The sequence below is a fragment of the Aedes albopictus genome, chromosome 1, assembly GCF_035046485.1.
Source record: "Aedes albopictus strain Foshan chromosome 1, AalbF5, whole genome shotgun sequence".
Lineage (NCBI taxonomy): Eukaryota > Metazoa > Arthropoda > Insecta > Diptera > Culicidae > Aedes > Aedes albopictus.
Window position 1 is genome coordinate 54,028,784 of NC_085136.1, and position 25,439 is coordinate 54,054,222.

Consider the following 25,439-nt stretch of genomic DNA (forward strand, 5'->3'; position numbering starts at 1 on the left):
CACTTGTAGCCAAAACATAGTCGTTTGTCCAGGAGTAGTTTTGGAAAAAATATGCTAGAAGAAAAATGTTTTTGATTCCGAGTAAATATGGGGGGAACAAGTCTCCCCAGGGATCAAGTCTCCTCAGTCTCCCCTACATTTTTTGATATGTTGATCATTTTAGAATGGCACATTTTATAATGATATTCATTTCTAGTATGTGAATTTTAATGTACAGGCGAAATCAGGCTAAAAGTGGCTATATTTGCAATAGATAAAACTCGTTCCATATTTTCAAATGTGTAAATCCTGGTCTGCGAAAACGTGCGAAAGCTAACAAATGGGTATGTCAAACATAAGCATTTTTAAAAAAAATTTCCAATAACATGATAAATATGAGAGATAGATATATACTTTCTTTGAGAAAGTTACGCGTTTTAATAAGGCAAAACAATTGCTAGAACATTTGGAAATTGTGAAAAATGCATAGAAAAAGTTATAAGCAAAAAACTGATTTTTAGGGGTGCTTCATAAAAAAGCCTCAAATATTCATACAAATCAAAAGATAGAAATTTTGTACGTTCGGCAAAGTTATTTCTAGTAAAATTGTCTACAACTTCTCTGAACGAACATATTTTTTTAGTTTACGAATAAAAAAGATAGAAATCGTTTCTCACTTTTAGGGGGATCGATCACAAAACTGATGTTTCCATAAATTAGGGCTTATTTTATAGAAAAACTTTGCCTAAGACACCAAAGATCAAAAATCATGTTTTCATGGTCAAAACAATTTCGATCACGTTTTTGGGCCATCCGCAACAGTGTGCGTAGTTTGTTATAATGCTTGACAACAAAATGTTATTGTTGATGCTATGATCGCGCGATGCCTTTCAACCGCGACACATTCGAGATATATATTTGATCATGATCACTAGATTTCCATCCTACCGTTGCTACGATCATGGCAACGACATTTTTTTGGCTGACCGGTTGCACCTCGGTTTCACCCCGGACACGGCCCGATGGCATTAGTGTGAATGTTGCCATACATTATTAATCCATGACGAAACGAAAACACGGTTGATTAATCATTTACAACCACTTGTTAGAACCCGGGCACTTACCAAATTTTCATTCATGGTATGAGCGATCAGCTGATCCGAAATGGCTCGTAAAATGACTCATCTAAGCGAGAAATTGTATGCATAACCCAAACGGGAGAGGCGGAGGGCCGCCTAGTATATTAAACGCCGGTAATAGGGTGGTGGGGGGTGAGGTTAAACAACCAAAATTCCCTTCCACACTGGAAACTGGACTTCTAGCGGTAAGATAATCCAATATTACATAATGTAAGCGATAATAAAATTTGGGTCCTAGCTATCCTAGCTATAAACGTCGTATTATTATTTCAAATTGTGGTAAACTTATGAAATGACAATTCTCAATGTTTTTACATATTTAGTTGATTTTCGTAACTTTTCCTTCGTTCAAAGACAGCTGCTCTGAAGACGAACTGAACAGTGTAAAAGTTATGCTGATCGGTTTATCCGTTCGCGAGGGAAATCAACATCATTTTCATGTAAAGGAATTAATGGACTACAGGGTTGGCGCTTGTCCATGATCAATTATGGCAGGAATGATTTCGTATGGCGAATCGCATCTTTACTCAAGTGTCTAGAAATGGATTTTTTTTACCGCAACGATATTTAGTAGGCATCATGGTGGTCATTTTTGTTCACATTTATTATTAGTCAACTTAAAAGCAGCCAGCCAGCAACATTCACTCATATTCTTTTTCCCATTTGTTTAATGATTGTGTTGAACCATATAATATTGGGAATAAGACGGAATACATTGATTCACCTTATGCTTTTTTATTCTTAGATTCTTTGTGGAGTTGAAACAGCCTGGAGCAGTGAGTTCACCACCACTATCAAGTAGGAATAGCACACTGAACGTGAGTATTGCTCATTGATGTCATAGATATATTTAGCACATTCTGTGTCAGTCTTTTGTGGTCTTCCGGTAATTAAAACAGGTTGGGAGCTCTTAATTTTCTTCTCGGACAATATTGAAACCCATTTTTATTTTAACTCTCCAATACCCAACCCCGCCCATAAGACGGGGTATGGTTTGAGCATTTTCTGTGTTCCTTTCCTGAGCAATTAAAACTTTAATATTTTTGGCTGATATCACAGAGAACAGACGTCCAAGCTCTTGTAGTGTAGTTGTGTAAAGCATTGCAACGGTTGTTTTGAAATAACTGGGAATGTGGCCATTACGCGGCGCTGTCACATTTTGAATCGGGGTACAAATTTGCCGTTGTTTTAGCTTTTGGCGCTAGTGTCACCAAGTGTGCACGATGGTATAGTTCCACCAAGAGAATGTGTTGTTTGTACTTGGAAAACAATAACTGAATTCTTGTTCAACTTGTTTATTATTGAAAATAATGAAACTAATTATCAATGGGTTGCTTCAATTTTGTTGCTGGATTAGTGAAATAATCATAAACATCTTGTTATTTAAGCAAATGTAGCTCAGAATCTGAGTAGGAAAATTTAAAGGTGCGCTAGTGAAATATTTCTTCAGAAAGCGCCATCATGGTGTCCAAACAAGTTTTTGAGTGGGAAAGTCACCATCGATGTCGCTACTGAGCTTGTTTTTTCTTTACACAAGATTTTCAAGCAATTTTGTTCCAGCATGTTCGTCTGTTCTCTGTGGTTTTAGTCACCTTTCAGGTGTCATTGTTTCTTTTGTAATGAATCGCAACAGTTATCATATTTTTTTTTCCACGATCATTTTACATATTATATTGGAAGTAGACGTGTGCGCCGAAGCAGTTTTCACCGGCGCCGGCGTGTATAGTAATTTATGGCGTATGTTCTATTCGGCGGCGGCGGCGGCGTAATCGGCGTGACTAAATTTTTTTTTCGTGAAGTGCCATTTCTAGTAATTAAAAAAGTCAATACAGAAAAAAATGTTTCTGCCAAAATTACAATATTTTGTGTGAAAGGTTTAAACGTATGTAAATCAGAGGTTTCAATGAAAACTTTCCTCATAAAAATTATGCTATAAATTTTAGAAAGAATCGTTGAGGACGATTACCAGGAAATTTATAAAGGATTCCTCTAGATAGAAATTCACAGCGTCGCACGTCTTTTCAAAAACTCATTTTAGACCTGTGTTGTCATTGTTAAATTCGAATTTTTTGTTGGAGTTCTGTTAGCGTTCTTTTTGAGAATTACTCCAGGGATTCCGTCAGGCGTTTCTTCAGGAATTTCTCCAGGGGGCTTCCCAGAAGATCATCAGATATTTCTTCACAAATGGGATCGTGAACTTCTCTAGAAACTTTTTGAAACTTTCCTTAAGGGATTCTTTCGGTTTTTTTTCCGGTGACCCTTAAAAATCCCTCCAGAGATTCCGTCAGGAGCACCTTTAGAAATCACATTAGCATTTATTTCTTAACGTTTCTCCAGGAATATCTCAAGAAATTCTTCTAGGAGCATATTTTCTCATACCTAATACATGACTCGTCACACAATCCCAGACTCCCTCCTCCCCCCTTAAATGCTACGTCATATAGGGACGGTCCCTTAGGAGATTTATTCAAGAATTCTTCTTGTACCTTTGTCTGCAATTTCTGCACAGATTTCCGGAGATTTTTGTCCAAGGATTCCTTCAGAAACTTCTTCATGATTTAATTCAGAAATTCCTCATTGAAGTCCATTGGAAATGCCTTCAAGGATTTTCTCAAAAAACGAATCCAAGATTTTTTCCTTGAATATTTCCAATAATTTCTCATAAAATTTCTATTCAAAATCCAGGAGCTCCCTCAACTTGTTTCTGAAATAGTTTCAATAGAATTAAATCTCATCAGGAAATTTTTAAACATTGGTTTATGTTATTTCATAAAATACTTCTGTAAATATATAGCTCGATTACTACATACCTGCTGGATACATCTACATCATATCACAGAGAACAGACGTCCAAGCTCATGTAGTGCAGTTGTGTAAAGCATTGCAACGGTTGTTTTGAAATAACTGGGAATGTGGCCATTGCACGGCGCTGTCAAATTTCGAATCGCGGTACAAATTTACCGTTGTTTTACCTTTTGGCGCTAGTGTCACCAAGTGTGCACCCTAGTATAGTTCCACCAAGAGAATGTGTCGGTTCTACTTGGAAAACAATAATTGAATTATTGTTCAACTTGTTTCTTGTTGAAAATAATGAAACTAATTATCAATGGGTTGCTCAAATTATGTTGCTGGATTAATTAAATAATCATAAATATCTTGTTATTTAAACAAATGCAGCTCAGAATCTGAGTAGGAAAATTTAAAGGTGCGCTAGTGAAATATTTCTTCAGAAAGCGCCATCATGGTGTCGAAACAAGTTTTTGAGTGGGAAAGCCACCGTTGATGTCGCTACTGAGCATGTTTTTTTTTACACAAGATTTTCAAGCAATTTTGTTCGAGCATGTTTGTCTGTTCTCTGTGTATATACCTCAAAGCTTCTTTCATCATGTTCTTACTACTGAGATTTCAATCTGTGATTATTTTTTAAGATTTGATGTGTTTTTCAGGACACTGCCAAAGTTACCCCAAAATGAAAATGTGAATCTCGTTCATATGAAAAATTAAAAGTCACCCAAAATATTCAAAATTGCCGGATCTTTCGATTGCAATTGATAACTGATTCCCCAGTACTTGTTTTAAAAATATTTAACTAGGGAAAATATTGTTACATGGAAAAATAATCACAAAATTTGCCGAAAAACTATCAAAGATACCCCATTTTACGGTACTCAAAAAGAATAAGTAAGGATCTTAACAGTCTTACTGTAAGAAATCATTACATGAAATCACAAAAAATACAAGACATTCGCAAGAAGAACTTCAGAAAAATACGCCTATATGTAGGAAAACAATTGAAACTGTTTGAAAATTACCACTGTTATTGGTATTAGATTTAAACAGGTTGGCGAGAAAAAAATCTTTGTCGTTTTCTCATCGGCGTTGAAAATTTTGTTCGAGGGCGTGGAAAAATATGAACAGCGGCGCGCCGGGTCAATTTGAGTGGCGGCGGCGCACAGTGGGATCATTCTGAAAAAAGACGATCAAAACCTCTAAGAGCTGTTAGATGACATTTTAGCATATAGGTGTCTTTGGAAGATATGTTCAGAAAAATCTTCTCTATTTTTATGCATATTCACTGTATGGTAAAACTGTAGGGTAAACCCGAGCAAAAAAATATTTTTGCAAAATATTTTTTTAGAGGGTAGATGCCTTCAGCAAAGTTGTAGTCCGTTGTCTAGTGTCGTGCTTCCTTCAAAGAGCGAAAAGCTCACTGGAAGCATTGAACGTGTCCATGTCTTTTTAAAAAAAAAAAAAAGTAATTTCAAGTATCATTGCTGAAGACACCATATAGTTTGGACTTCATTTTTTGGGAGAAAATATGAAAGTTTAAAAAACAACCTCAAAATCAGTTTTTTGAACTTTTCCATGATTATATCGTAAAATTTCAACGTGATATGTTCTACAAGTTTGTAGGTACTACTAGAATACACTATCTTGCCGAAGACACCAACTCTGTAAAATTGAAAATTGCTCCAGTAAACCAATATTTTTGAAATTTTTTCACTATTTTCACTATTGAATATTTTTTGAATAGGCACTTTTTGGCAGCCGTGCTATCAAAATTTCAATGCTTTATCATGTCCAGAATAGACCAAAAGTGACTTAACAATCGAAACTCACGAAAACTTTTCGACATTAATATTTGGTTATAAAAATAGTATTCTTGTTGAAATAGTCTACATTTCTAACACTGTGGTTGACTTTAAATTGAATACCCGACAAAAAATATCGCTTTTTAATATTTTAGATGAGTTAAAAACTCACTATTACATATTTTTTGACTAAGCACTTTTCGGCAGCCGTGCTGTCAAAATTTCTATGGTTCATTATGTCCAGAATAGACCAAATTGACTTTACAATCGGGTCTGATAAGGCACTTTGATATCTGAAGCTATTTTAATAGTAATTTTCAAAGAAAATATTCACAAGTCTCATACAACCTTTCGATATTATTTTTCGCTCATCCAAGTAGTAATTCTGAATAAAAAAACCATACAACCATACAACCTTTCGATATTATTTTTCGCTCATCCAAGTAGTAATTCTGAATAAAAAAACAAGTTAAATAAATGTAGACTATTTCAACTGTTAGTGTCATTTATTTTGAACTACAAATTTTGAAAGAGGGAAAAGCCTCTTTGAGTGATTTCCTCATCTGCGAAATCTTTCTCAAAAAGGCACAAAACCTTTTTATCTTTTCAAAAAATCGTTATAATATAAACTTAAAACTAAAGGCTTCTCCGGAAAAGTATCCATAATCGAGCCGTGATCTTGATGCGGATTTGTCAAGGGATGAACCAAGGTATCTTGAAGATCATGGACAGGAATCGACCTAACGGACGCAGTTCTTGAAAACTGGAAAAAATAAATTTTAAAGAGTATCAAACAGCGTAACCAATTTCAATAAAATATCTGTGAAGAATTTTCATCATGACGTTAGATTTAAGACCTAGAATATCTCTAACAGATACTGGCTATTTCAATGTGATGTGACAATGCACATTGGGCAAAATCAAGCCCAAAGGTGGAAAAAATTAATAACTTTCGTAATACAAGACACTATGTGTTCATCAATGGCTTATTCGAAAGCAAATTTTCTCAAGAATTGGTTGGTGGATGATTCATGTACGGGCAACTTATCTGAAGCGAGTTATAGAGCCCGTTTTACCCCAGTTCCCCCTAAAATTTGTGAATTTCTGTTATTTTACTGCACTTGTTATGATTTTAATGATTATTTCGCTGGGATACCATCGCCCCACTCCCGTTGAGTAACGTTACATACAAAATCTTATTAAAATATTGGAATTTTAGGGTGTTGTGGGGTCAATTAGGCAACGGTATATTTTCAAGGTAGAAATTAATTTTTTATTTTTATTTATGATTTTTTACGTGACAATAATTAAATGAATGATCTAATACACGTGGTTTATTCCTAAAGAAACCATCTTTGGCGAGTTTGATCTCAAATTATTGGTTATACAGTAATGTTCCGATTTTATCACGCCCTCCGCGCGTCAGTCTTTCATTTTTCATTAATCTACTGTAACATTTGAGAGCAAGTGTTTCCCCTCTTCTTCAATATGAATGTTGAAAGCTCGCTCTGCAACGTTAAAAATATTCAAAATACGTGTAGATTTTGTGGAATATTTGAAAGAATTTTTGAAAAGGGCCGTGATAAAATCGGAACAATACTGTATTTAAGTTTTCCGGCATACAAATATGAGTAGTTCCCATCCTTATACCACCGATTCCAAACGATGAGCCATTGCTTATATACTCCAAAAATATCCTAAATGTTTGCGCATAACCTCATAGACGGGAGGTGACGGCAGCATATACTTTTAGAGCTTAGTTTACCCAAACTCCCCTATAAACTTATTTATTATTGTTTTTAAATTAAAACAACTTTAACTTGAAACTTCTATGCATGATATGAGTTAATATTGATGATGCTAACCCGTAATATCACTGCATCCTATGAAATTTGGAAATTCAGGGTACAATGGGATTAAATGAGAAAAAAAAAACAATCAAAAAGCTTGAATGACCATATAAGTTGACAAATAACTTGTTTGAAAGATAATATCCATACGAGTTCATTAATGACTGATTGATGCACAGGTAGAACACATAAAGTCGAAGCGCTAAACGCGCGAGTATTCAGCAAAACCATGCTGAGAGTGTTGGGTTCAATTTTTGTCGGTCCGGGGTTTGGCATTATTGAAATTCCCTTGTCATAATGTCAAATGAACGACAGCATTTCCTCAGAATTGATGTGTGTATCAACATATTGACTTTATTTTTCGTATACGGATAGTACTGACCATAGGCGCCAACTTAGGGGGGGGGGCAAGCATAGGTTTGCTCCCCCAATATTTGATGATTTTTCAATTTTCCCATACAAAAAGTCAGAAAAAAACAGGCTTTGCCCCCCCCAATAATTTGACCAAGTTGGCGCGTCTGGTACTGACCGTCAATTTTAATGTGGATTGATTAAAAATTATTGAGTTATGTCGAAAAACAACCCGTGCAAAGAAATAATTGAGTGTATGTAATGTAGGGTGCAAGACTTTTTGGACAGGGTGTCCGATTTTGCACAGTACGTACAGCAAAGTATCTAGCCGAATACAAAAAATCAAGTCAATACCAACATCTTGAGAAATTTATATCTAACCTGAAGAGTTTTGTTTTTCGTGCAATTGAACTTAATTAATTACCAAACTTTTCTTTTGCATTGACCATATCCACCACTGATCTTCGTTAGCGAACAAGCAGGCGAAAGACTGCACATACGACATAAGTTTGTTCAAGAACATCTGACAAGGAAATCATCCCAGAGCAAAATTCGTCAGTATGTCTTTATTGAAACGATGAAATTGTACTACCGCCACAAACGGGAAGATTCTGCTTCAATGAACGCAACGCCAGATGAAGGTGACTTCGATTATGATCAGATGGGCAAAGAGATGTGCTTAGGAAATCTAGTATCTATTACTAAAAGACATACACTATTCGTCATAAGTAGAGACTCACAAAAAGTATTGCAATAATATTGAATCACTCTAACTCACCTCGATATCTCTAAAACCAGAACACCTACAAAAATGCCGCTTTTAGAAAAGTTGTTGCTTTTGGGCTTCTGAATAGCATTGATAAAGACAGCATCTTTGTAAGGTATTGGAGATATCAAGGTGAGTAAATGCAATACAATAGTGTTGCAATACATTTTTTGAGTATATACTTATGACGGGTAGTGTACTTGGCTAAGTGGAGCAAGACTGTCATATTATTAGTGTATAGCAAAACAAAATAAATACCTATTTGATGTTTAAGTTGCTATTTCGTTAACAAAAATATAACGAATGCATTTTGGAGACTTTTTACTACAATGTGTTACTACAACCCCCATAAAGTCTATCGGCAAGCAGTAGTTTGGATATTCTCAAATTCAGCTCTTCATCATGAAATGCTTGGAATGGTGAATAATGGAAGTGTGCGACATGGATTTTAAATATTATTTCACGTATTGATTATAAATTTCTTCATCTTCAGCTTAGCTTAGCTTAGCTTAGACTGACTGCACATATCTATGGTTGCTACTCCGTGATTGACTAGAACCAATGACAGTTGCACAATGAATCAACTGAATAATTGACTGGGAGTGGTCAACATTCTCATTGTGCACGCTTCAGAGGCTCTCTTTAACAGTACAATAACGGCGCCGGCCACGTCCTTGCAGTCAGGTTGGAAGAGTGAAGGAATGTTAATAGCAACCTTTGTTATGTGAAAGTTGGCGTTTACCGCACGTCTCCACCAAAGGCTGCATGAAGGAGTGATTGTTAGTAGGACAGGTATCGTTGGGTCAGGATTCACTTTGATAAGTAATATGACCTTTTGAAGTTGTAGTATGCTGTGCAAACTGCAGTGATGTTGTTCGCTTCACGCGGAAAGCAAACAACCAACCACCCTCGTCAGGTGGTTGCTCAATATTTACTACAAATGAAGCTACAAAGTGTTATTGTTCGCATCACGCGGAAAGCAAACAATCGACCACCCACGTTAGGAGATCGTTTAATATTTACTATTAAAGACGCGACAACACATACAAACTTAAGCGCTATTGCTCACTCCGCGCGGAAAGTAAACAATCAGCCACCCGCGTCAGGTGGACACTCCAGATTATAAATTTCTTCATCTTCAATACCAAAATTCCGAGAAATAAGCAGCAGCATATTTTGCCCCATTATCCCCCTAACGTCATATTTATAACATCGTTCATGTATACTCATTAGAATCAGAATGTTATAATATGAATGATATATTATATTAACAGCAATGGAACAATTTGATTATACTTTTAGGGGAATTGGGGTAAAACAGGCTTTATACCCCGCTGAAGTAATGTCGTAAGTACAAGAAACATTCGTATAGAAATTATCTGCCAAACAAGCTATTTGTCAACTTATATGGTCATTCAAGCTTTTTGAATGTTTTTTTTTCTCATTTAATCCCATTGTACCCTAAATTTCCAAATTTCATAGGATGCAGTGATATTACTGGTTAGCTCTTCATCAATATTAACTCATATCATGCATAGAAGTTTCAAGTTAAAATTATTTTAATTTAAAAACAAAAAAAAATTAAGTTTATAGGGGAGTTTGGGTAAACTAAGCTCTAAAAGTATATGCTGCCGTCACCTTCCGTCTATGGGGCTATGCGCAAACAACATTTAGGATATTTTTGGAGTATATAAGCAATGGCTCATCGTTTGGAAATGTTTGGAATCGGTGGTACAAGGATGGGAACTACTCATATTTGTATGCGGGAATACTTAAATAGAATCAATAATTTGAGATCAAACTCGCCAAAAATGGTTTCTTTAGGAATAAACTATGTGTATTCGATCATTCATTTAGTTATTGTCACGTAAAAAATCATAAATAAAAATAAAAAATAAATTTCTACCTTGAAAATATACCATTGCCTAATTGACCCCACAACACCCTAAAATTCCAATATTTTAATAAGATTTTGTATGTAACGTTACTCAATGGGAGTGGGGCGATGGTATCCCAGCGAAATAATCATTAAAATCATAACAAGTGCAGTAAAATAACAGAAATTCACAAATTTTAGGGGGAACTGGGGTAAAACGGGCTCTATAACTCGCTTCAGAGAAGTTGCCCGTACATGAATCATCCACCAACCAATTCTTGAGAAAATTTGCTTTCGAATAAGCCATTGATGAACACATAGTGTCTTGTATTAAGGCAGTTATTAATTTTTTCCACCTTTGGACTTGATTTTGCCCAATGTGCAATGTTTCACTCGTTTTATTTTATTTTTTTTTTATTTTCAACACAAAACTTGTAGAGGCATTCATTATATTTTCGCCTTTTTAGTTTTATAACCGAAGTTATAATGTTAACATAGCAAATGAAAAAAACTGTTATCATTGTTTTAGTTGATTGATTAATGTATGTATTTTAACATAAACAAATGCATTGGGAATTACAATAAAAAATTAGATAAAAAACACAGTTTTTAATTGGTATTAAAAACTCATCTAAAAATTTAAAAAGCGATATTTTTTGTCGTCAATGTAAAGTCAACCACAGTGTTAGAAATGTAGACTATTTCAACAAGAATACTATTTGGATTAACAAATATTAATGTCGAAAAGTTTTCGTGAGTTTTCAGTTTGTATTAATTGATTTGTATGAAATTTGTGAATATTTTCTTTGAAAAATGACTATTAAAATAGCATCAGAAATCAAAGTGCCTTATCAGACCCGATTGTTAAGTCGCTTTTGGTCTATTCTGAACATGATAAAGCATTGAAATTTTGATAGCACGGCTGCCAAAAAGTGCCTATTCAAAAAATATTCAATAGTGAAAATAGTGAAAAAAAATCAAAAATATTGGTTTACTGGAGCAATTTTCAATTTTACAGAGTTGGTGTCTTCAGCAAGATAGTGTATTCCAGTAGTATACACAAACTTGTAGAACATATCACGTTGAAATTTTACGATATAATCATGGAAAAGTTCAAAAAACTGATTTTGAGGTTGTTTTTTAAACTTTCATATTTTCTCCCAAAAAATGAAGTCCAAGCCATATGGTGTCTTAAGCAAAGATACTTGAAATTACTTGTTCTACATCTTTGCTGAAGACATCTACCCTCTAAAAATTATTTTGAAAAAATATATTTTTGCTCGGGTTTACCATACTGTTTTACCATACAGTGAATATGCATAAAAATAGAGACGATATTTCTGAACACATCTTCCAAAGACACCTATATGCTAAAATGTCATCTAACGGATCTTAGAGGTTTTGATCGTCTTTTTTCAGAATGATCCCACTGTGCGGCGGCATGAAAAAATCGTCGGCGACGGCGGCGCACACGTCTAATTGGAAGACTTTGGGATGGTTGGTTAAACTTTAAAATTATTTTCTTTAAAGTTACATAGAAAAAACAATTTTTCATGAAAAAAAATATTTCTATATATATAAAAATGAGTTTGAAGTCCCTTTGAGGCTAGTTTAGAATAAAAATATTTTAACAATATAACATCTCAAAATATTTCCGTCTTAAAAAATCGGTATCCCAAATAGACTTCCAGGACAAATATAGAACTGTAGGGATGTTCAAAAATAAAAATTACGTAAATCGAAACCAAAATTCACAAAATTGCGGACTAAAAAGAATCATCTTCCAAAACATGCTTCAATCGATTTTAGATGACAAAAAATGATATTTAGATCAAAATAAAAAAAAAAAATGTGGGTATTAGAGGGTTAATCTAAGACTTTCCTGCCAATTTACGCTAATCGTTTCCGATGCGTTAAAACGATGACGATAATTCGATAGGAGTTAGTGATTGATAGTGATGAGGTGAGTCACAAGCTCAGAATTTTTATTGTCGCGTTGAGTGCGCATAGGCAACGAATCAATATATAGGACATGGACACCGTTTCCAGCCTGCAGCTGTACACGTTGAACGAAATCACTTCTTGATGCTTTCTGGACGCAGGTTTGAAAAGTTGTGACAATTGCACAGCATAACCTGCTGTGATCGGACTTTATTAAACCTAACTACGAACATCGATGTGCAGTTTGATATAAAGTTTTGTTAAATATTAACCTCAAGGGGTAATTTATGAAATTGCAAAAAATGTTGTACGCAACTCGGTGCAGAACTCGATTTTTACCGCACTCGTCGTAATTATCCAACTCGGCAAGCCTCGTTGGATAAATGTACGACTCGTGCTGTAAAAATCTTCATTCTGCACCCTGTTACGTAAACTACTGTTAAATAGTGTAAATAATGTTAGAACCCACGACTCCGTATTCGCTAGACCGACGCATCATTACTTGTTCTGTGGCTTAGTTGGCTAAAGCGCCGGTCTAGCGAATACGGAGTCGTGGGTTCGAATCCCACCAGAACGTGATTTTTTTGCACAAATTTCATCTCTCAATTTATCAATTAGCAACATTTCGTGCCTTCTGATTACAAGTTTTTCCAGTATGTCCTACAGCATTGATGTCAAAGAAACAAATAACCACAAAACATTAGAGAATATAACGCCGTTATAAAATATTCAATTTACTACGTATATTAGGGTATGAAAGTGGACAGGCCTACTGTACGTTCTAGTAATAGAGATGTTTTTTAATGTAATTAACGCCTATAAATCTTAAAAAAAAAAACATGGAAACTGTTTAGTAGAGCAAATCTGACTGCTTGGACCGCACGTCTTTGCGGCCAAAACTTTCTGGGGAGAGTACCGTCCACAATCAGCACAAACAATTCAGCGGAAACCTAACAGTATTTTTAATTTTTTTTTACCGTACCATTGAGCTTTCTAAAATAAGACGGAATTATGCGCCACCGGTTTAGAATAATGGACAGGGATTTTTTCTCTTCTTTAATTTCAATACCCAATTTATATGACGAAATAAGAGCCTATTCGTTATAAATGCTAATCACACTCAAAACAATATTTTCAACAACTTCTTTTTTTTAATTTCAGAATAGAAATGGCATTCTCATCGAGGGATATTATAGATCCGGAGACTACAAGCCTTGTGGCGTACGAAAGCAGTATCAAGTCTGGAACTCACGGCGAAGTTTACCAGAAGCAACTGGCCCTAGCACTTTTGCTAAGGCTGACACGAGAAGGGAAGAACTTCCGCTTAGCTTATGAACTGACATCCGCGGATAAGTTTGATGACGTGGTTCTGTACGATAAAACAGCCAAGCAATGGACTTTTCTGCAATCGAAACATGCCGACGGCAAAGAATCGAAGATAGATCTCAATGGCTTGCTACCAAAAACGCATCGAGAGAAAGGAGATTTCAGTTTGTACAAATATTTCACTTCTTACATGATAATTCGAAATAGGTTCAAAGGTAAAATCAACTTGGTGCTGTTCACCAACAAAAAACTAGATGAAAAGTTGAAAACCGCAGAAGATTGCTTTGCGGTTCAGGATCGAAAAGTAGATGAATATCTTCGCTTTACATCTGAAGGAGCAACCCAGAAATCACTCATACCGACTGAATCCACAATACAATCAATAGTGGAATACACTAACAAAGATTTATTTTCCCTGAAGGACGCTATCAAGCAACTTTTTACTAGAGGAATCATTACAGATCAGCTTCTAAAATACAAAGCATATTTGAAAGATATTTTGAAGGAGTCGGGAAACTGTCAAATTAGATTCACAGATACTTTTAACGAATCACTGATTTTCATTTCTGAATTATACAAAAGGCTTCAATCTGAGCTACAGAACTTTAAGCCTATTGTTAAACCACAAGAACTCAACGTCAATGAAAAAGAATGTGGTTTCACAAATTTGCAATCAGTGGAATTCAATCATCTAGCTGATGCCATCGAAAACCTTTTTCATGGAGGGATGGTATCCGATTATTTAATAAAGTACGAAAATCTGTTAGCTTTGATCCTGACAACGACTGCACATGGCCAGCTAGCATTCAAAGATACATTCAAAAGTGATGTAGTTCCTAAAGCTGAATTGTTTATAATGCTAAAAGCTGAATTGAGTGACATGAATAAAGTGATTACATTGAAGCAGAAACTGTTCGATGGAAAGGATTCTCGAAGCAAACACCATTCAGTATTGTTCTACGCGGAGGCATCTGATGTGAGACAATTTTTTGAGCTACTCATTTTATCTGTGGATCAACCGGAAGAATTACAGCCCTTCATCGTCGAGGAGCTGCACTCGTGGATGAGAACGTGGCTGCGGCCTGACGTTTTAGGTAAGCTAACCGAATGCCACTATAAAAATGCTGTGAAGGATTTCGATGATCATTTTGAAGCAACACTGAAACGCGAGCAAGGAAAATCCAAACCATATTTAAATCAACAATATGTATCACAGTATTGCAACAATTTACGGTTGGAAATTGCAAAATCATATCCAGAATTGAGTGATACGAATCAGTTATATATTAACAGAGTGCTTATATTTGAAAACGAGGATATCGATGAACCACAAGATTTACAAGCTTCTCAATTTGATGGATACACATCATCTGTGCTAAGTCTTCATTTAGATGAATTGTTTTCCCACAATGACAATACTACAGAAAATGGAAAGGACGATAGAATATCTCTACCTAACAAAACTTGCGAGGAAATGACAGATAGTGAATTTGCAGCAAATATAACGGTAAAGTTTTCACATTATCAGTGTTTAGTTTTAACGGCGGACCCCGGGATAGGTAAAACTAAACTTCTTCAATACCTTGCCTTTGAACTTCAAAAATTGAAGTCAGGAACTGTTTACCTATTTTACTTAAACAGACTACAAGATTCCAAGGGAGTCTTAGGCAATGGAGCATCATTGAATATTCTGAAATCTGTATTATCTGATAAGTATATTAGGCTGATCCAGAGAGCTTTGGAAAATAGGTCCGATGATCATATAACAATGCTGTTTGATGGGTATGACGAAATACATAAAAAAAATATTGAAAAAATAAATAGGCTGATGGAATTATTGTTAACATCAAAACAAATTCAAATTGTTTTCAGTGTAAGGAATCACGAGAAAAAATCATTGCAAAGCTTCTTCAAAAAGCACAATATAAAAGTCGGATACTTTTCATTGGAGCCGTTCAGTAGCGAAAATATTATAGAATACCTTGCACAGTCGTGGGAAGAAAAAATAGAGAGTGATATAAATTTCAAATTTTACTCATATTCCAAATTCTTGGTTGATAAATTTTATAGTTTGTGTAGAGTTCCATTGATGGTTAAAATGATGTCGAAAATATACAAGCAGCGCTTCGAGCAATTCAAAGAAACAAATATGATCGATAAAGACGATGGAATTGACTATTTAGAAGAAGAGTTTTCTGAAGTTGAACACATTTATGAAAGTTTTATAGAAAAATGTTTACTAGTAAAGATTGAGGATGCATGCCATGGCATCGGGAAAGTCGATCCGAACAAACACATATTTGATGGGTTTTATCTTGATCATCAGCTGCTAGCAATAGAGTTTCTTGATGTTGGTGATCTCAAGTTTATCCTCAAAAACCCAAAACACATAAAAAAGCGGGAAAATATTCAAAAAATCCATCTGAACCAGAGTGAAAAATCCATTTTACTGAATTTTGTTGACGGTAAAATTTCGTTTTCTCATCATTCTTATGCTGAATATTTTGTTGCTACCTTCCTGTGGGATGATTTTATCAATCTGAAAAACATTGTCAATAATGTTTTGTCTGGTTTCACGGGAATAAGAAAGTTTTTCATAAAAACAATCGAAAAAAACATCAAATTGTTCGAGTCCGAAATCTCTCAAGAGGCGTCCTTTGATTCAAAAGATGTCGTTTTCTGGGCTTGTGAAAGTAATGCTGTAGAGTTGTTGAAATATGTGCTTTCAAAACACAGAAAAAAAATTCTGTTCAGGCCAAATGAGGCCAAAATGTTTCACATTGCCATTAAAAACGGCAGTGACAAAATATGTTCCTATTTGATCGATGACTGCAAAGTACATCCCGATAAGTATTATGGTGGTCTAGCCCCTCTACATTCGGCTATAATATACGGACATATATATTTAGTACAACTACTGCTAGAAAAAGGAGCTGACATAAATATTCTAAGCACAGCGGGATGGTCAGCTCTGCATTATACAGTTTATCACAAACAAATGGCAACTACAAATTTTTTGATCGATAAACGTACAGACGTGAACTCCCCAAACAAAAACAAATGGACTGCACTTCACATAGCTTGTAATAATGGTGATGCTGATATGACGAGAATGTTGATACAAAAAGGTGCAAGGCACGATGTAACGACAGACGAAGGCAAAACTCCTCTGGATTTAGCTGCGGCAGGAGGACACACAGAAATTGTTATCATTTTAATTGATAAATTGGCTGAAAATTTTTATTTTGACTGGAAAATTGCCGATGCATTGTGGAAAATTGCTCTTGATGGCCATGAATCTTTGATAAAAATGCTAAAAAAAGAATATGAAAAATGGCCTGCACTATCCATGTATTTAGTTGATCCTGACATTGTAGCTCGGGAAGTAATAAATAAAAATGTTGAAAAATTGATAAACGACGGTGCCAATGTTAATGCACCGGATAGTACAGGGTGTACAGCTCTACATCGCAGTGCATCTGAGGGAAACTTTCTTCTTGTGGAACTACTGCTTGGTAAAGGAGCTGACGTAAACGCTGTTGACACAAATAATTGGACACCGCTACATTTTGCATGCCAGAATGGGCATAAAGAGTTTGCAAAAATATTAATTAGGGAAAAAGCCAACATTGGCGCATTGGATGAAAATAATTTCACACCTCTTCATTTTGCAAGCCTGGGAGGTCATAAAGAGGTTGTGGAAATATTAGTTAAGGAAAAAGCCGACATTGACGCATTGACTCACAAGAATTCAACACCGCTACATTGTGCATGCCAGTATGGTCATAAAGAGGTAGTGGAACTATTAATAAGGGAAAAAGCTAACATTGACGCATTGGCTGAAAAAAACTTCACCCCGCTGCACTGGGCATGCCACAATGGTCATAAAGAGGTTGTGGAATTATTGATTGGGGAAAAAGCCAATATTGACGCATTGACTGAAAACAACTTCACCCCGCTGCACTGGGCATGCCACAATAATCATAGAGAGGTAGTGGAAATATTGATTAAGGAAAAAGCCAACATTGGCGCATTAACTGAACAGAAGTTCACACTGCTTCATTTGGCATGTCAAAATGGTCATAAAGAGATAGTGGAAATATTGATAAGGGAAAAAGCAAACATTGATGCCTTGACTCACAAGAATTCCACACCACTTCATTTTGCATGTCAGAATGGTCATGAAGAAGTTGTGGAAATATTACTAAGGGAAAAAGCTAACATTGACGCATTGGCTGAAAAAAACTTCACCCCGCTACACTGGGCATGCCACAATGGTCATAAGGAGGTAGTTGAAATATTAATAAGGGAAAAAGCTAACATTGACGCATTAGCTGAAAAGATGTTCACCCCGTTTCACTGGGCATGCCACAATGGTCATAAAGGGGTTGTGGAAATATTGATTAAGGAGAAAGCCAACATTGGCGCATTAACTGAAAAGAAGTTCACACCGCTTCATTTGGCATGTCAAAATGGTCATAAAGAGATAGTGGAAATATTGATAAGGGAAAAAGCAAACATTGATGCCTTGACTCACAAGAATTCAACACCACTTCATTTTGCATACCAGAATGGTCATAAAGAGGTTGTGGTAATGTTAGTTAGGGAAAAGGCTAACATTACCTTTATGGATGCAGTGGCGTAGCTAGTCGATATTATTCTGCAAGAATCACTGATTAAACATGATCCAACTCTGCTTAAAGAAGTTCCAGGTAAATGACCGCTATTCCACAAGCTCGGTTGGATTCCCGCTTGAGACGAGAACTCACAAAATTCTCCACTGGGCCACAGGATGTTTTGTATGTTTGCCGTTGCCTAGGGTGAGTAATGCTGCACAGTCTGTGCTGACCTTTGGCTGAAGACGGTGTGAAATGTCTTTCCTTAAGGCCCTAACCCCCTAGAATTTTTTTTTGTTACAATGTTGCATTTCGTACAATTATACACGCCAGAATTTTAAATAGGCTAATGCAGTAGACGTTCGATAACTGCAACATGTTTACGTTTCATTTAGCGAACAGAATTCGATTACTACAACGTCAAACGGGCGTCAACAACCCATCAATTGACGTTCAATGAACGCAAAATTCATTCGAGTGTTCATTCGAGCTAACCTGGCGTACCGATTTGACAGATAGCGATGCGATAACTGCAAACTTGTTGCACTTACCGGACTTGCAGTTCATTGTGAGCGAGGAACTAGGAGTAAACTTCTCGGTTATGCATGCTCCTGCTCCGTTTGTAAAAATTTGTGGGCATCACCCGCCTCTGTTAATGAGTCTGGAAGCGAGTCCGTCTCGTACCTTTCACGATACGTCAGAAAGTATCTCCTATGATTTCAGTCGGGCTAATTTCGGTGAAATGAATGATTTCCTGGAGCGCGTGAACTGGGACGAGATTCTTAGTGGATCCGACGCGAACCGTGCTGCTTCGACTCTCTCCGGAGTATTGCTCTATGCAATCGACCAGTTTGTTCCAGTCATTTCGAAGCGGGAACCGACTAAGCCGGCTTGGTCAAATGCCGCCCTCAAAAATCTCAAAAGAGTAAAGCAGGCAGCTCTAAGGCGTCACAGTAAGTGCCGTACGGGCACCACGAGAGCGAGTTATTTGGAAGCGAATACTGCATACAAGCACCTCAACGACAGTCTCTACAGCGCCCATTTAAGCCAATTTCAAAGCCGCCTAAAAACTAATCCCAAGAGGAGTTTTTGGCGGCATGTCAACGACCAACGTAAAGAATCTGGATTGCCGACTACGATGATTGATGGATTCTATGAAGCCGATATAGTCGACTTGTTCCGTTCACAATTAAGCAGCGTCTTCGTCAATGAGCAACTTGACCCACAGGATGTCACCGAAGCCACACGGAATGTTCCCAGCTTTCCTGCATCTGGAGTGCAGTTCGCTATCACCAACGATGTCGTAATTGCTGCCGGCAAAGATTGATTGTCATTAAACGTTGTTTGAATTCCATTGCCGCGCCTCTTACAACTGATTTCAACCTTTCCATGACAACCGGCGTTTTTCCGAATTGCTGGAAGGAGTCGCACGTTTTTCCCGTTTTCAAGAAAGGCTGCAAAAGAACTGTTTCAAACTACAGAGGTATTGCTTCACTGTGCTCTACGTCGAAGTTACTGGAGTTGATCGTTCTGCACAAACTAGTTCAAAGTTACGCACATTACATTTCTGAGGATCAACACGGATTTGTTCCAAAACGTTCAACGACCTCAAATCTGACGTGTTTCACGTCGTACCTGATACGCCAGTTTCAAAGTGGTCATCAAGTAGACGCCATCTATACTGACCTTTCTGCCGCCTTCGATAAAATGAATCACCAAATCGCTCTGGCCAAATTCGATAAAATGGGTATGAACAACAACTTCCTCATGTGGCTTCGATCCTATCTAACTGGACGCAGTATGTCTGTAAACATTGATGACCACATCTCTTTGCCGTTCACAGTATGGTCCGGCGTTCCCCAAGGCAGTCATCTTGGTCCGTTTCTTTTTCTGTTGTATATGAACGACGTCAACATTATCCTTAAATGCATGAAACTTTCATATGCTGACGACCTGAAGCCAAGGATGTTTTCGATCACCTGGCAATCATTTGACTCATTTGTCCATAACTCAGTTCAGAAGCTTAATATTGAATTGTGGTACTCGGCAAACTTGTAGATTAATGTTTTTCCTACAATTATCACCAAGGACGCCATATTCTAACTCATATATTTCCGACGTAAAAGTGTTAGTACCACCTACTCATACTAAACGATCGGATTTTTCGATCGTTTAGTATGAGTAGGTAGTACTAGCGCTCTCACTGTGTACATATAAGAGCTAGAATATGGCGTCCTTGGTCATAATTGTAGGAAAAACACTATTCTACATGTTTCTCGAACACCATATTTCAATATTATACTTCTGAACTGAGTTATGAACAAATGAGTCAAATGATTGCCAGGTGATCGAAAACATCCTTGCCTGAAGCTGTATTTCACGATTGAGCAACGTCCCGATGCAGCGTTTCTACAGCACAAGCTTGAAACCTTTGCTGTTTGGTGCTCATCAAACCGAATGTCACTAATGGTGGTAAGCTCCACAGCGTACTAGACGCCAATCACGTATTATCCTCGATTTTCTTAAGCACCAAACGGTATTATCCTCGATTTTAATCTGAGATTTAACTTTAGTGCGCTGATTTTGGCGCACTAAAAATAAATCTCGGATTCACAAAAACTGGCTGCATGCGGTAATAAATTGACTCGCATACTACGATACTACGCAATCTTGTTGGAAAACATCAAGCAGTAGGTAAATAAAAGCAAAGAAAAATGATAAAGCAACTGAACTCTGCGGTGTCGGAAGTTTCCCAGCTGCAGCGAACACATGCGAAACATGGATCCGCTCCGCGTCATCAGCTTTAGAAGACCAGGAATTTTCATTCCTGTTGGAGGTGCATCACAATGTGCATTTTATAATGTTGGAGCATGTGCAACAAAAGATAGTGGATATTTACTACAACTAGTTTCAGTACTCATTGCGAAGTGAAAGCACTACAGGATTGCCTGGCATTGTATTCACGGGGACAAGTATGATAAGCTTAAGGGCGGACGGGACGGTCGAGGAAATATCCGCCATTGCTCTGTTTCTACTAAGATGGTAATCTCAGATTCTACTTCATATAATGGAACAAAAATCTATCATTGTGTATGCTCACTTGCAGTGCATATGCTGATTGTTTTTCAGCCTCATCTGTGCGATAGAAATCGAGATTACCATCTTCAAAATCGCGAGGCAAATTGTTAGAAAGAGAGGGAAGATAGGAAAAATAACACAGCGTCCCGATTCACCTTAACCAAACCCCGCGAATTCCCCCAGGTATTCCTATGGAAATTCCAACAGAGATTCCTTTGCGAATTTCCCCAGGGGTTTCTTAGGGTATTCTATCGGGAATTGTTCCAGTAATTTCTTCGGAAATTCCTCCAGACATTTCTTTGATGAATCCAACAAGGATTCCTAATTATTCCTCCGGAGATTCTTCTGGTTATTCCGACAGAGATTCATCCGGGGAAATTTTCAGGATTCCTCCGGGAATTCCCCCATAGATATCTACGAGAATTCCCCAGGAATTCCTCTTTGAATTCTCCAAGAAATTCCTTCAGGAATCCATCCAGTGAATCCTCTAGGGATTCTTTTGGTAACTCTTCTAGGATTTCCTTCGGTAATTCCTTCGGGGATTCCTAGAAAAAATCCTTCGGGGATTCCTTCAGAAATGCTGTCGTTATTCCTTCAGAAAATCTTACGGGGATTTCTCTACGAATTCGTGCGAGGATTCCTGCAGGAATTCCCGCAAGGGTACCGCCGAGGATTTCTTCAGAAATTCTTTTGGAGATTTCTCCAGGTACAGTCAGGTTTTTTTTTACACCGGGGATACGTACCGCGTAAAAAAACACTCAGTTCAAAATTCAAAAAACCGCGTAAAAAAAGTCTCACCATTTCTCGACGAATCATGCAAAAATAAGACTATGATTTTTTTTTTGTGTGGAGTTTTCCTTTACGCGGCCGCGTAAATGAAAACCGCGTAAAAAAAACCTGACTGTATTCCTTCGGAGATACATCCAGGAATTTCTTTGGGAATTGCGCCAGAAATTCCTTCGGAGATTTCTCCAGCAATTCTTTAGGAATTCCTGCAGGAATTTATTCGGAGATTCTTCCAGGAATGTCCTCGAGGAATTCCTCCAGGAATTGCTTCGGAGAGTCCACAAGGAATTGTTTCGGAGATAATACCAGGAATTGCTTCGGGGACTCCTATAGAAATTCTTCGGAAATTCCTCCAGGAATTTCTTTTGGGTTTCCTCCAGAATTTTTTTCGGGGATTCCTCTAGAACTTTCTTTGAGGAAATTCATCCAGGAATTTTTTTTCGGGGATTCTTCATTTCATTCATTCATTTATTTAGTTAACATCAAATTCATGATAATACTGAATCAACAATTTGCCGCCATAATACTCGATTTGCAGCTGCAGCTCTCCATCCTCGGTCACGCCCAACACTCGCCAGATCACGCTCCACCTGGTCCGCCCATCGTGCTCTCTGCGCTCCACGCCTTCTTGTACCAACCGGATGGTTAGCAAACACCAACTTTGCAGGGTTGTTGTCCGGCATTCTTGCAACATGCCCTGCCCACCGTATCCTTCCGGCTTTGGCTACCTTCTGGATGCTGGGTTCGCCATAAAGTGCAGCGAGCTCGTGGTTCATCCTTCTCCGCCACACACCGTTCTCCTGCACGCCGCCGAAGATCGTCCTTAGCACCCGTCGCTCGAAAACTCCGAGTGCTTGCATGTCCTCCTCGAGCATCGTCCACGTCTCGTGCCCGTAGAGAATCACCGGTCTTATTAACGTCTTGTACATGGTACATTTGGTGCGGGGATGAATCTTTTTTGACCGCAGTTTCTTCTGGAGCCCATAATAGGCACGACTTCCACTGATGATGCGCCTTCGTATTTCACGGCTCACGTTATTGTCAGCCGTTAGCAAGGAACCGAGGTAGACGAATTCTTCTACCACCTCGAAAGTATCCCCGTCTATCGTAACATTGCTGCCAAGGCTTGTCCTGTCTCGCTCAGTCCCACCTACCAGCATGTACTTTGTCTTAGCCGCATTCACCACCAGTCCGATCTTTGCTGCTTCACGTTTCAGGCGGGTGTACTGTTCTGCCACCGTTCCAAATGTCCTAGCAATAATATCCATGTCATCTGCAAAACATACAAATTGGCTGGATTTCGTGAAGATCGTACCCCGGCTGTTGAGCCCGGCTCGTCGCATAACACCTTCCAGGGCGATGTTGAATAGTAGGCAGGAAAGTCCATCACCTTGTCGTAGTCCCCGTCGAGATTCAAATGAACTGGATAGTTCACCCGAAATCCTTACGCTGTTCTGCACACCGTCCATCGTTGCTCTTATCAGTCTAGTCAGCTTCCCGGGAAAGCTGTTCTCGTCCATAATTTTCCATAGCTCTGTGCGGTCGATACTGTCGTATGCCGCTTTGAAGTCGATGAACAGGTGATGCGTTGGGACCTGGTATTCACGGCATTTCTGGAGGATTTGCCGTACGGTGAAGATCTGGTCCGTTGTCGACCGGCCGTCGATGAAACCGGCTTGGTAACTTCCCACGAACTCATTTACTTTAGGTGAAAGACGACGGAAGATGATCTGGGATAGCACTTTGTAGGCGGCATTCAAAATGGTGATCGCTCGAAAGTTCTCACACATTAACTTGTCGCCTTTCTTGTGGATGGGACAGATTATCCCTTCCTTCCACTCCTCCGGTAGCTGTTCGGTTTCCCAGATCTTGACAACTAACTGGTGCAGACAGGTGGCCAACTTTTCCGGGCCCATCTTGATGAGTTCCGCTGCGATACCGTCCTTACCAGCCGCTTTGTTGGTTTTGAGCTGGTGGATGGCATCCTTAACTTCCCTCAGCGTGGGAGTTGGTTCGTTCCCGTCCTCTGCTGCTCCAACATAGTCATTTCCTCCGCTGCCTTGATCCTCCGTGCCTACATTCTCTTCGCCATTCAGGTGCTCGTCGAAGTGCTGCTTCCACCTTTCGATCACCTCACGTTTGTCCGTCAGGAGGCTCCCGTCCTTATCCCTGCAGATTTCGGCTTGCGGCACGTAGCCTTTGCGGGATGCGTTGAGCTTCTGGTAGAACTTGCGTGTTTCCTGTGAACGGCACAGCAGTTCCATTTCCTCGCACTGCGCTTCTTCCAGGCGGCGCTTTTTCTCCCGGAAGAGACGGGTCTGCTGCTTCCGCTTCTGTCTGTATCGCTCCACATTCTGTCGGGTTCCATGCTGCAGCATTACCGCCCGCGCTGCATCCTTCTCCTCCAGAACCGTTCTGCACTCCTCGTCGAACCAATCGTTTCGTCGACTCCGTTCTACGTACCCGATAGTGCTCTCAGCTGCGTTGTTGATGGCTGCTTTGATTGTACTCCAGCAGTCCTCTAGAGGGGCCACATCGAGCACACCCTCGTCCGGCAACGCTGCCTCGAGATTCTGCGCGTATGCGGTGGCGACATTCGGTTGCTTCTATCAGGATTTTTTTCGGGGATTCTACCAGGAATTCCTTCGGGGATTCCTCCTGGAATTCCTGTAGGAATTCCTCCAAGATTTTTTTCGCGATTCCTCCAGTAATTTCTTCGGGGATTCTTCCAGGAATTTCCACGAAATTTGTCCGAGAATCCATCCGGGAATTCCTTCGGGGTTTCTTCCAGGAATTTCTTCGGGGATTCCACCAGGAATTCCTTCAGGGACTCCTCAAAAAATTTCTTAGGGGATTCCTCCAGAAATTCCTTCGGTGATTTCTCCAGGAATTTCTTCGGGGATTTTTCTAGGAATCTCCTAGGGAATTCCTCCAGGATTTTTTTCGGAGATCTCCAGGACTTTTTTCGGGGATTGCTGCAGGAATTGTTTAGGGGATTCCTCCAGGAATTCCTTCGAGGACTCCTCCAAAAATTTCTTCGGGGATTCCACCAGAAATTCTTTTGGGGATTTCTCCAGTAATTTCATCGGGGATTCTTTCAGCAATTTCCTCGGGAATTCGTCTGGGAATTTTCTCGGGA

At 38.4% G+C, this 25,439-nt stretch overlaps 1 protein-coding gene across 2 annotated transcripts; it reads left to right on the plus strand.

Moving 5' to 3' along the window:
• Window positions 1–1,284: 1,284 nt before the first annotated feature.
• Window positions 1,285–20,389, plus strand: LOC109424597 (uncharacterized). 2 transcript variants are annotated; one of them, XM_062844563.1, is made up of 3 exons: window positions 1,285–1,303; window positions 1,864–1,936; window positions 13,656–20,389. In XM_062844563.1, the coding sequence occupies exon 3, from the start codon at window positions 13,663–13,665 to the stop codon at window positions 18,463–18,465; it is 4,803 nt and encodes a 1,600-aa protein (XP_062700547.1). In that variant the 5' UTR covers window positions 1,285–1,303; window positions 1,864–1,936; window positions 13,656–13,662; the 3' UTR covers window positions 18,466–20,389. The 2 variants fall into 2 exon arrangements, with proteins under 2 accessions (XP_062700547.1, XP_062700548.1); XM_062844564.1 differs by lacking the exon at window positions 1,864–1,936.
• The last annotated feature ends 5,050 nt before the right edge of the window (window positions 20,390–25,439 follow it).

Excerpts from the sequence above, each read along its gene's own strand:
- LOC109424597 (XM_062844563.1), top strand. The coding sequence starts at position 13,663 with ATGGCATTCTCATCGAGGGATATTATAGATCCGGAGACTACAAGCCTT.